Source organism: Rhinopithecus bieti, unplaced genomic scaffold, assembly GCF_001698545.2.
Source record: "Rhinopithecus bieti isolate Rb0 unplaced genomic scaffold, ASM169854v2 scaffold_9899, whole genome shotgun sequence".
NCBI lineage: Eukaryota > Metazoa > Chordata > Mammalia > Primates > Cercopithecidae > Rhinopithecus > Rhinopithecus bieti.
Window position 1 is genome coordinate 1,089,508 of NW_016806979.1, and position 11,510 is coordinate 1,101,017.

Here is an 11,510-nt window from a genome sequence, read left to right on the forward strand (position 1 = left end):
AAAAAAAAAAAGGGAAGAGTTGAGTGTTTGTCTAGGTGTTTAATGTGAAGAACAAGTGAAGAGCCCGGAATGGCCCCTGCAGACAGTAACTAACAGTCAAACGTCTCTGCCCCAGGCAGGTTAGGGACAAGACAGAATGAGGGTGGGGAGGGGGGCTTGGGGAGTAGAGCCATGGTCTCCACGCTCTGCTCCCCCCATGGCCACAGTAGAGCCCTGTGAACCTCAGGCTATGACAGCAGGATCCTGAAGCCCACGCAGGCTCTGAACCACACGGCCATCCAGAAGAGGTGGGATAAGTGTTGGGGAAATCCCCCTACTCGCCGCGAGCCCTGGCTGCCGCCTCCCGCCTCCTACACCCCTCCCCCACACAGCTGGCCCTGGAGGCTGCTGGAGCTGGGGTTACCCGTGGGGACCCTCATGCTCTCTGCTCCCTTCCTTCTCCCTCCCCCTCCCCCAAGAGCTGTGAAACCAACTCACCAGACTGACAGATGCAGGTGCGCGGGGAGGCGGCGGAAGGTGGAGGTGGGGGTGGTGCCAGCAGCCAACCGGTTAATGGTCCCGGCAGGGGCTCCACAGCGGACCAGGGGTCAGATGTCTCTCTAAGATGGGGACAGGCATGTGGGCTGCTATTCTAGGGCTCTGATCACGGCTGTCTATTTATAGCGCTGGGGGGGGCCGCCTCACATAGGCAGCAGAGAGGCTGCCCTGCTGCAATGTCACCGTCGTCACCGCCTCTGCAGGCTGCGGGCGCCTGCCACTACTGCAGGGAACTGAGAGGTCTTGGTCCAGCAGGGACCCCAGGGCCTTGGAGCACTGTGTGAGCCGGAAACGTGGCTGGCCAGATGGGCAGCGCCATGGAGCCCCCTGGGAGTGCATACCTGCACCTGGGCGCCGTGACGTCCCCTGTGGGCACAGCCCGCGTGCTGCAGCTGGCCTTTGGCTGCACCACCTTCAGCCTGGTGGCCCACCGGGGCGGCTTCACGGGCGTCCAGGGCACTTTCTGCATGGCTGCCTGGGGCTTCTGCTTTGCTGTCTCCGCACTGGTGGTGGCCTGTGAGTTCACACGGCTCCATGGCTGCCTGCGGCTCTCCTGGGGCAACTTCACCGCCGCCTTCGCCATGCTGGCCACCCTGCTGTGCGCCACGGCTGCGGTCCTGTACCCGCTGTACTTCGCCCGGCGGGAGTGTCCCCCCGAGCCTGCCGGCTGTGCTACCAGGGACTTCCGCCTGGCAGCCAGCGTCTTCGCCGGGCTCCTCTTTCTGGCCTACGCCGTGGAGGTGGCCCTGACGCGGGCCCGGCCCGGCCAGGTGACCAGCTACATGGCCACAGTGTCAGGGCTCCTCAAGATCGTCCAGGCCTTTGTGGCCTGCATCATCTTTGGGGCGCTGGTCCACGACAGCCGCTACGGGCGCTACGTGGCCACCCAGTGGTGCGTCGCTGTCTATAGCCTGTGCTTCCTTGCCACGGTGGCCGTGGTGGCCCTGAGTGTGATGGGCCACACAGGGGGCCTGGGCTGCCCCTTTGACCGGCTGGTGGTGGTGTACACGTTCCTGGCTGTGCTCCTGTACCTCAGTGCCGCCGTGATCTGGCCAGTCTTCTGTTTCGATCCCAAGTATGGCGAGCCCAAACGGCCCCCTGACTGCGCTCGAGGCAGCTGTCCCTGGGACAGCCAGCTGGTGGTGGCCATCTTCACCTATGTCAACCTGCTCCTGTACGTCGCTGACCTCGCCTACTCCCAGAGGATTCGCTTCGTGCCCAGCCTGTAGCCCACAGCGGCAGCCCGCCCACCTCTGCTCTCTGGCCAGCAGCTCCAGGCCCTGCAAGGGAAACTCAGGTGAACCAAGGTGTCAAGTAGCGAGGAGGAGGGAAGTCGCGGGCTCAGGGCAGATGAAGTACAACGGGAGAGGTCGCTCCCTGACTTCCAGGCTGGGCTCACGGAGGAATGGAGGGACAGGGGCAGGACAGCAGGACTGACGCCCTGAGCAGACGCAGGGGAGGGCCTCACCTAGACCAATCCCCAGCTCTCTCTCTCTCAGCATTTCCCGGCGCTCCTGGGGCTCAGTGCTGGTCACTGTAACATAAGGGAAAACTTTAAAGCCGCTGCTGTTGTGACCCATTTTGCAGCTGGGGACGCTGAGGCTAGAAGGATTTGCGAGGCACCCGGTACCTCCATTAGTGTCTGTAGACCACACTCAGGCTGGGTAAGGCAAGCTGAAAAATGAATGACTTCCAGAGGAAAGGCACCCAGGAGAGCAGCTGGGCCAGTGGAGGGGAGGGAGGGGCGTGGGGAGCCGGAACCACTCCTGGCTTAGAGAGGCAGCTCCCAGAACCCTGGGAAGAGGGGCCTGCCTGCGGAGCTGTGCTGGCGCACAGAGGAGCCAGAAATCTGGACCAGCCTCTCCCACCCATGTCTGGGAAGCCTCCGGGCTAGTAGCCACAGCCTTTGGAAGCAGGCTGCCTCCGGGGTGTCCGCAGGCTGGAAGTGGTGCAGGTGGCCTGGAAGAGCCTACAGAGCCCAGCGGCGCCAAGTGCACAGTGGACAGGGAGAACCTGGTTCTGCCATAGCCACAGAGCCCCACCTGGGCACCCACCATCGGCTGTGACAAAGCAGCTTCAGCAGTGGCCGGGTGGGCATCTGTGCACTGTGGGCCTCTGTGGCACTGGGAGGGAGCCCAGCTGAGAACAGCCGCTGGACACAGAGTCTGGGCACTGTTTGCCTCTGCTCAAGGGTCCAGTTGCCCAAACACTCCTGACGCCGAGGCCATCATCCTCCACGCTCCGGCCAGCTTCTCCTGCACAGAAGCCCAGCCTGGACCAGCCAGGAGCTGACCCACTGGCCGCCCCGAGTCCAAGCCGGGTGGGCAGTGGCACAACAGCCCCTCAGCCCATTGACTGGGTCCCACTGACGTCCTTGAGCAGGAAATAAACGCTGACATTTAGATGCACCCTGCCTCTGGACCAGCAGTCTCTTCTGAGGGGACCGTGGGCACCTGCCCCTCCTGGCGGCCCCTCCTAGCATGCTCTGGGGGAAGGCTGAGGAAGAAGTGGCCTGGGATTGCGGTCAGGGCAGGCTGGGCTCCTAAGGGTCTGAGCAGCCCCCTGGGGAAGGGTCAGGTAGTGTCCTCTGCCTCAGAGGGGTGACAGGTCAGCCTGGCTCCGACAGGCCTGTGGCTCATGCCCATCCCTCCCAGAGGCCTGCAGCGCTCACCTCCTCCCCCATGCCCATCTGGGGGTCTTGAGAGGCCCTGGACACAGCGATAGACAGATGCATTGTTGCTCCTTTTGGATGGCGGTCCCCACAACCAGGCCCGTGCTGCTGCCATGAAGAATATAAGGGGGCCGGGCGCGGTGGCTCAAACCTGTAATCCCAGCACTTTGGGAGGCCGAGACGGGCGGATCACGAGGTCAGGAGATCGAGACCGTCCTGGCTAACACAGTGAAACCCCGTCTCTACTAAAAAAAAAAAAAAATACAAAAAACTAGCCGGGCGAGGTGGCGGGCGCCTGTAGTCCCAGCTACTTGGGAGGCTGAGGCAGGAGAATGGCGTGAACCCGGGAGGCGGAGCTTGCAGTGAGCTGAGATCCGGCCACTGCACTCCAGCCTGGGCGACAGAGCGAGACTCCGTCTCAACAACAACAACAAAAAAGAATATAAGGAAGGGGCCTCGCTGGCTGCTGAGGAGAAGTCTTGCTCACGTTAGCCAACAAACAGGGTCTGGCTGACGTCCTTTACTCAGAGCGGGTGGGTCAATGGCAGATCCCAGACAAGGGCAGTCAGCTGTGGGGCCTGCCGTTGGCTGAGGGTGGCGGGGAGGGGGTGCAGGGATCACCTGCCTCCTGACTCAGGGGAGACCTGGGCACCAGTCTTGCAGGGGACCCAGCCTCCTTTTTTCTGCTGGCCAGAATTCTGAAACGAGTTAATTGTCACCAACTTCCCAATTTCCTCCCTGTACGGTGGCCTTCTGCCACCTTCTCAAAGGTCCTGAGGGAGAGAAAGGAAGGGAAGGAGACCCAGGACTGGGAGGTCTGGCTGGAGACTTCCTTCAGTTCATGCTGTTGATGGTGTATCCCCGGCCCAGAGGGCTGTCCATTTTGGGTATTTGGGTTTTTAGGTAAAAGTGTTACTTGTTGTTATCACTTGGGGAAAACTGATTTTGAAATGGCCTGGGAGCTTGGCTCTCAAAGCACCATGGCGATGCTAGCCTTTGTGCCCCAGGTTTGAGCTGTCCATCTGGACATGCTCCTCCCATGGCCACCACAGAGCAGCCTCCCAGTGTTGGTGGTGGTCATTACGTGTCTACAGTGGGGGGAACAGGGAGACAGACAGCCAGAACATGTGGTCCTGCCGCTGTGGCAGGAGCGTCCCAGACCTTCTGAAATGATGTGCTAGAATAGCCTGTCATCATCTAAGATACAGCACAGAAAAAATAAGGTAGCTCCTCTCACCCCCTGGCAGGGGAATGGGCTGCCAGTGATCCCTTCTGACTTCACCCTTAATCTCGCCACCGACAGGGACCCTGACTATCCAGAGCCCGAATCAGATGAACTCTGAACATGCTCTCAGGGGGAAGTGACTGGAGCTTCACTTTCCCTAAAACCCAGGGCAGGCGTGATGTTTGGCTATTGGAGGATGCTCCGGGTCGCATGGGAGGGGGGCACGATGGGGTGGGCGTCCTGCATTTGCTAGCGGAGCACCACTGTGTGCCCAGTTAGAAGAACACCCGTGGCTGCAATGTCATGTCTTTCTTTTCTTTTCCTTTCTTCTTTTCTTCTTCTTTTTTTTTTTTTTTAGGTGGAGTCTTACTCTTGTTGCCCAGGCTGGAGTGCAGAGGCCCGATCCTGGCTCACTGCAACCTCCACCTCCCGGGTTCAAGCGATTCTCCTGCCTCTGCTTCTCAAGTAGCTGGGATTACAGACGCCTGCCACCACACCCGGCTAATTTTTTGTATTCTTAGTAGAGATGGGGTTTCACCATGCTGGCCAGGCTGGTCTCGAACTCCTGACCTCAGGTGATCCGCCCACTTCGGCCTCCCAAAGTGCTGGGATTACAGGAGTGAGCCAACGCGCCCAGCGGAAATAGTGTTATATTTAAAATATTTCCACTTAGCAAATTGTTTTCAACCCCGCCCCCGCACACACACACACACACAAAAGGAAAGAAAACGCGGTGCAGCCGGGCTTCTCCAAACTGGATGACAGTAGAAGGGACTGATTCTCGGAGAGCACCGGCCACGCGCCCAGGGCCGCCAGCTTGACGCGTCCGTGTCCGGGTGGCCCAAGACAAAGCCCTGCGTGCAGGGCCCCTCGGACCGCCCCCTCCGCCCGCGTCCTCGGACCCCACGTATAGGTCCCAGGAAGCGCGACCCGGAGGAGCGCGGGTCAGGGGACCGCGAGCCCGAGAGGCTGTGCGTCCGGGGGTCGGGGATCCCAGGGCACGGGAGCGGCGCCGCCCGGCGGACGGCGCGGGAGGGGCGCGCGGATGATGCAACCGCTTTGGCGCCGCCGCGCGCTCTGATTGGCCAGCGCCTGGCGGCCGCGCCCGGATTTGCTGGCGCGACGGGGGCGGGGCTGGGGTGCGGGTGCCGCGTGGCGGGCGCGGCGCGGAGGGTTGGGGACGATCTGCGTACGGTAGCTGGGTTGGGGTCGGGCTCCGGGAATGGTGGGCCGCGGCTGCCGGGTGGGGCGCGACGGTAGCCTAGCTCCGGGCGGGGTGGGAGCCCGGGCGGGGGACCTCCGGGGCGCCGGGTCCTGCCCGTACTTTTCCCCCTTCCCAGTCATTTCCTCTGCGGAGCCTCTACCCCTGCAGTGGGTGCGGGACCCCTCGCCGCTCTGGCTAGGGGATCCGGAGCAGTTAGCGGGCCAGGGCCATCGGACAGCAAAGTGGAAAGCCGGGTGGGCACCCGGCTGCGGGAGGAGCGGTCAGGCTGGCACTGCCCTCCTAACTTGCTTTGATCCTGCCAGTCTCATCCCGCAGAGCCGGTGCCATCTGTGGGGGCTTTGGGCCGGGCGTCTCCCGACAGCATGAGCGTGGGCTTCATCGGCGCTGGCCAGCTGGCTTTTGCCCTGGTCAAGGGCTTCACAGCAGCAGGTAGGTCCCCAGGTGGGGGACGGTGAGGTCCAGTGAGACAGACTGGCCCGTTTCCACTTCTGCAGGGCTGGGGGCTGAAGGTGGGGCTGGGTCACAAGACCTGAATCCTGGGGGAAAGGGCAGCTTCTGTGTGTTTGGGGCTTTACCTGTGCTGTCTTACTCTTCCTCCTGGGGATGGGGAGGGAGGTGAAGCCAGAACTGGCCATGAAGAGGAACTGTTTCCCCTCTCAGGCATCTTGGCTGCCCACAAGATAATGGCTAGCTCCCCAGACATGGACCTGGCCACGGTTTCTGCCCTCAGGGTAGGTGCAGGTGAAAGGGGGAAAGGAGACTGAGTCCCTGTGGGGCTGGGTGTGGAGATGCAGGAGTGCTCCCACCCAGTTAGGGCAGGGGCCCTGGGCTGGAGTCTCATGGACCCTGCCTCCTTGCCCTGCCAATTTCTCTTGGGACCTGGGTGGTGAGAGTGTGTACAGCTAATAGGAGGGTGTTGCTCTGGAATGGAGCTCCCTGCACAGAGTTAAAGTTTCGAGGGGTCCTCTGGGGGCCTGGCAGGTGGTGCCACAGCCGGGCAGCCACAGAACACATCTAGGGGGTGCTTGAGACCACCACTCACACGTGGAGAGCGGGGGTCTGGGGGATGGCAGTCTGAGGCTGGTGGCAGGGTGGTGGTGTGGATGGAGGCTCCTTTTCTGTCTGCAACAGGGACACATTCCATACAGAGTTCCTCCATTTCTGGGTGGAAACGGTCATCAAGGCGGTGGTCAGAGCCCTGAGCCCCAGCCCTGCCCACCCCCAACTCTGGCATTCTCTGTGCCTTTCTACCTGTGGGGCTCTTGGCTTGGTGGGGGTGCAGACAGCCCCAGGAACAGGCTAAGCCCACCTGTTGCCCCCACAGAAGATGGGGGTGAAGCTGACACCCCACAACAAGGAGACGGTGCAGCACAGTGATGTGCTCTTCCTGGCCGTGAAGCCACACATCATCCCCTTCATCCTGGATGAGATAGGCACCCACATTGAGGACAGGCACATCGTGGTGTCCTGTGCGGCCGGCGTCACCATCGGCTCCATAGAGAAGGTAGCACTGCAGGCCTAGTGGGGTGTGGAGAGGGGCTGTCTGCAGCCCTGGCCCTCAGTACCTCAGTGTTCATCTGCAAAAGGGTTGCAGTGTCCAGCCCACTGGGACAGCTCGGGTGCTGCTTGGGGGGTGGGTGCATCTAGGCAATGCGTCCAAGGCCAGACAGACACACTGGTTTCTCTTCCAGAAGCTGTCAGCGTTTCGGCCGGCCCCTAGGGTCATCCGCTGCATGACCAACACCCCCGTCGTGGTGCAGGAGGGGGCCACCGTGTACGCCACAGGCACACACGCCCAGGTGGAGGACGGGAGGCTCTTGGAGCAGCTGCTGAGCAGCGTGGGCTTCTGCACAGAGGTGGAAGAGGACCTGATCGATGCTGTCACGGGGCTCAGTGGCAGCGGCCCCGCCTACGTGAGGACTGCGGGGACAGATGGCAGCGGCGGACACTTCCCAGGACCACAGGGCACATCTGTCCCTGCCCCCCTGGGAGGGCCACGGTGGAGGGCTCCAAGGCTGTGGGAACTGGAGCTTGCCCAGAAGGGAAGGAGAAGCCCAGGAGAGAGGCTCAGGGTGCCTTCTCCCCACAGGCATTCACAGCCCTGGATGCCCTGGCTGACGGGGGCGTGAAGATGGGACTTCCAAGGCGCCTGGCAGTCCGCCTCGGGGCCCAGGCCCTCCTGGTCAGTGTGTTTCCTGACCCTCTGGTGGGGCCACTCCTTGCAGGGCCCTGGGGCCTCACTGGGAGGAGCCAAGTGGGGAGTCAGTGGGTGCTGCAGTGGCTGGGGCAGTGCCCTGCGGAGGCAGGTGGGTGCTCACAGCCGTCAGCCTTTCTTCTGGCTGCAGGGGGCTGCCAAGATGCTGCTGCACTCAGAACAGCACCCAGGCCAGCTCAAGGACAACGTCAGCTCTCCGGGTGGGGCCACCATCCATGCCTTGCATGTGCTGGAGAGTGGGGGCTTCCGCTCCCTGCTCATCAACGCTGTGGAGGCCTCCTGCGTCCGCACACGGTGGGCCCCCACCCTGCCCGCTTCCCTGGTCTCCAGTCCTTGCATGGCGAGGCCTCCATCTCGCGTACATTGGCTCATTCACGCACTCAGCAGATATGTATTGAACTCCAGCCTGGCGTTGGGCAGGACACGGGGCCCTGAGGTTCCCTGGGTTACCGTGTGCAGTGCTCCTCCCCACCTTCCGTTTCCTGAGGAGGGGACATCCACAGAGGGACCCGGATGCTCTGCCCTGTGCTCCCCACATAGGTCCACCATCGTCATAGCCAGGAGCGTCATTCGAGCCAGGGGCCACACCAGTAGGGTGGCGGGGTGGCCAGGCACGTTAGGAAACCTCTGTGTGCCTGGTTCCACCTTCCCCCTGCCCTCGCTGGGGGATTAAGTTAGACCAGCAGGACACACAGCAGCATCCAGGCACAAGGAAAATTCCATGGAAGGTGAAAGAAGGAAAGAGCAGGAGAGAGACAGTTTGCTGTTTGCCTGGGATCCCACAGCTGGTCAAAGGCAGAGCCAGGCTGAGAGCTGCTGTCCCCAGTTCAGGTCTGCAGGGCAAGTGAGGACGTCCTTCTCGCCACACTGCCCACTCTCCAGTCCAGACACTCTCAGACTCTGCGAGTGCCACCCTATAACAGTGAGGGGAACATGAGGGGCCTGGCCTCACCTCCAGCCTGCAGGAGAGACGGACATAAACCCACATCCTGTGGTGGGGCCATGAGAACTCAGGTCTGGGGGGCGCTGCGGGGAGATTTGGGGATGCTGAGCTGATTCCAGTGAGATGAGAGGAGCCCAGCAGCTGTGTGGGGGTGTGTCGCTGGCAGAGGGGAATAAAGGTGCTGAGATAAGGGTGACAGCATTGCCCGGGGCTGACTGGCACTGGGAGCTGTGGGCTTCGCTCCCTCTTCCTGGGTGTACGCTTGTGCTCCAAACCCAACCTCTCCCTGCCTCTCCAGGGAGCTGCAGTCCATGGCTGACCAGGAGCAGGTGTCACCAGCCGCCATCAAGAAGACCATCCTGGACAAGGTGAAGCTGGAATCCCCTGCAGGGACCTCTCTGTCGCCTTCTGGCCACACGAAGCTGCTCCCCCGCAGCCTGGCGCCAGTGGGCAAGGATTGACATGTCCTGCCTAACCACCACCCTGCCACCACTTTCTCTTCTGTCATCACTAGGGGGACTAGGGGGTTCCCCGATAGTGGCCCACTGTCTGGCTCTGATCAGTGCAGGGGCCAGCCAGGGACATAGCCAGGGAGGAGCCACGTCACTTCCCACTGGAAATCTCTGTGGTCTGCAAGTGCTTCCCAGCCCAGAACAGGGGCGGATTCCCCAACCTCAACCTCCTTTCTCCTCTGCTCCCAAACCATGTCAGGACCACCTTCCTCTAGCGCTCAGGAGCCCAGAGGGTCTTCACCCACTCTTACTCCAGTGTCAGCTGGCATGGGCTCCTTCCTGAGTACAAAGGTCAAGGGTCCCCTCTGTGAAGGCTCAGCAGAGGTGGGATCCCACACCCCCTCCTGGCCCCTCCCTGCCCTCCATTCAGGGAGAAACCTCTCCTTCCCGTGTGAGAAGGCCCGGAGGGTCCGTGCATCCCGAGTCCAGCGTGAAGGGCCACAGCCCCTCTTGGCTGCCAAGCACCCAGATCCCACAGACATTTGGGGAAAGGGCTCCTTGGGTTGCCGGTGAACTTCCTGTGGCCACCGCCTCCTGCTCCTGACCTCCCTGGCAGGGTGCTATCACTTCTGTCCTGGCCCTTCCAGTTTTATAAATCGGTTTCCAACCCCTAGTGCCCTGACTTCTGTCTGCCAGATGAGGAGGGAGGCCCTGCCTGTCAGGGAGGGTGGTCACTGTGGATGGAATAGTGGGGCCTTCAACTGATTAGACAAGGCCTGCCCACATCTTGGAGCCTTACTGATTAAAATGTCAATGTAATCTAATGCAAAAAGTCTGCAGAGTCAAGCATTAGTCTCATGCAACCCCCCCCCACCCCCGCCAGAAACAGAATAATGTTTGACCAAACACTCAGGCACCCTGTGGCCAGTCAAGTGGACACATACAGTCAGCCATCCCAGGATCCCAGGAGGCCCACAGGATTGGAGGAGCTGCTGAGGGTTGGGTTACAAGGGCCAGGGATGCTCTGATTCCTTCAACCAACACATAGTTACTGAGTATGGAGACAGCAAGATGAGGCCCCCTTCCCTCCAGAGGCAGTGCACACTGTGTGAGGGGAGGTGGGCTGGGTGGCAGCAGGGTGTCAGGGTGTGCAGGGGTTAGGAGAGCTGAGCAGCTTTCTGGAACTTCGTCATGGGAACTCATTTCCAGAGCCCCCACAGGCCCACAGCAGAATGATGCTTGTTATGTATGAGGCATGTGGAGGGGCGCTTGGGGGACAGACTCCAGCACTTCCCTCCGAGGGAGGGAAGACATGCAGGGGAACAGGAAGGAAACGCTGCGGCAGGGCAGATGGCATGGGTACATCTTCCACTGCCACTCTCCACCTGGCGAGAGTCCTGGCCGCTCCCCACAAACTGAGCACCCACCACACCCAGGAACAAAGGGGATGGCAGGTGGGGTGAGTGCCTGCTGTCTGGCTGGGATCTGGCAGTGCAGGAGCTAAGCAGGGGACACAGATGGCCAGTGCTGGGCCGGGAGTCCCTGCAGGCCCCCCTGAAGGTCCCCTCCTGTGTGGGTGGATGTGGGCATCAAGCGGGCGGGGAATGCCCTTGTGTCAGGGCTGTGAGCAATAGAATCACCCCCTGCCCCAGCAAAGTGCCCGGCAGTGCTGGGAGACCCTGGCATCCCTCCTACCTGGGCAGAGGTGCTCCCAGAAGAGATTGTCCCACAGGCCACAGGCCTGTCCCAGGACCAAAGCTGCCCCGACTGTTCCCCTCAAAGCCAGTTTCCCTGCCAGCGCCACTCTTAGGTGCTGACGCAGAGCAAGATGAGGGGTGTGGGGCTGCCAAAGGTGCTTCTGCCCTGAGGACACAAAGCCAGCAGGCAACATGGGTTTCAAGTGAGGCAGACAGGTCTTGGGCCGCAGAGGAAGCACAGGGAGGTGGGGAGGTGAGGAGGTGGCGGGGGCGGGGGCGGGGGTGCAGAGAGGCTTTGCAGGGAGGTGTTTGCTTCAGCAGGCGGGTCCTAGAGGCCTTCCCGCTGTGGGCTCCTGATTAGGCAGAGGCAGGCAGAGCCAGAGTCCACAGGAGGCTCCTGACATGCATGAGAAGTCTGGGGAGGTACATGAGGCAGGCTGTGGGGAGGCAGACACCCAGGAAGCCACAGAGTGTGAGGACAGACCCAAGCCAAGCAGCATCACGTTTTATGTGGGTCTGCAGCAGGTCGAGGAGGGAGATGGCTC

The 11,510-nt window shown here is 61.6% G+C and overlaps 2 protein-coding genes across 7 annotated transcripts; both read left to right on the plus strand.

Annotated features, from left to right (window-relative positions):
* Positions 1-482: 482 nt before the first annotated feature.
* Positions 483-2,939, plus strand: MYADML2 (myeloid associated differentiation marker like 2). Its single transcript, XM_017879221.1, has one exon. It carries the CDS (start codon positions 843-845, stop codon positions 1,764-1,766), a length of 924 nt encoding a protein of 307 aa, XP_017734710.1. The 5' UTR covers positions 483-842; the 3' UTR covers positions 1,767-2,939.
* Positions 1,753-10,100, plus strand: PYCR1 (pyrroline-5-carboxylate reductase 1). Of its 6 annotated transcripts, none has more exons than XM_017879219.1 (8): positions 1,753-1,834; positions 5,961-6,087; positions 6,319-6,389; positions 6,983-7,162; positions 7,350-7,571; positions 7,748-7,840; positions 8,004-8,167; positions 9,115-10,092. In XM_017879219.1, exons 2-8 carry the CDS (start codon positions 6,021-6,023, stop codon positions 9,275-9,277), a joined length of 960 nt encoding a protein of 319 aa, XP_017734708.1. In that variant the 5' UTR covers positions 1,753-1,834; positions 5,961-6,020; the 3' UTR covers positions 9,278-10,092. The 6 variants fall into 6 exon arrangements, with proteins under 6 accessions (XP_017734708.1, XP_017734705.1, XP_017734707.1 ...); XM_017879216.1 differs by lacking the exon at positions 1,753-1,834 and adding an exon at positions 5,058-5,627; XM_017879218.1 differs by lacking the exon at positions 1,753-1,834 and adding an exon at positions 5,058-5,622.
* Positions 10,101-11,510: the final 1,410 nt, after the last annotated feature.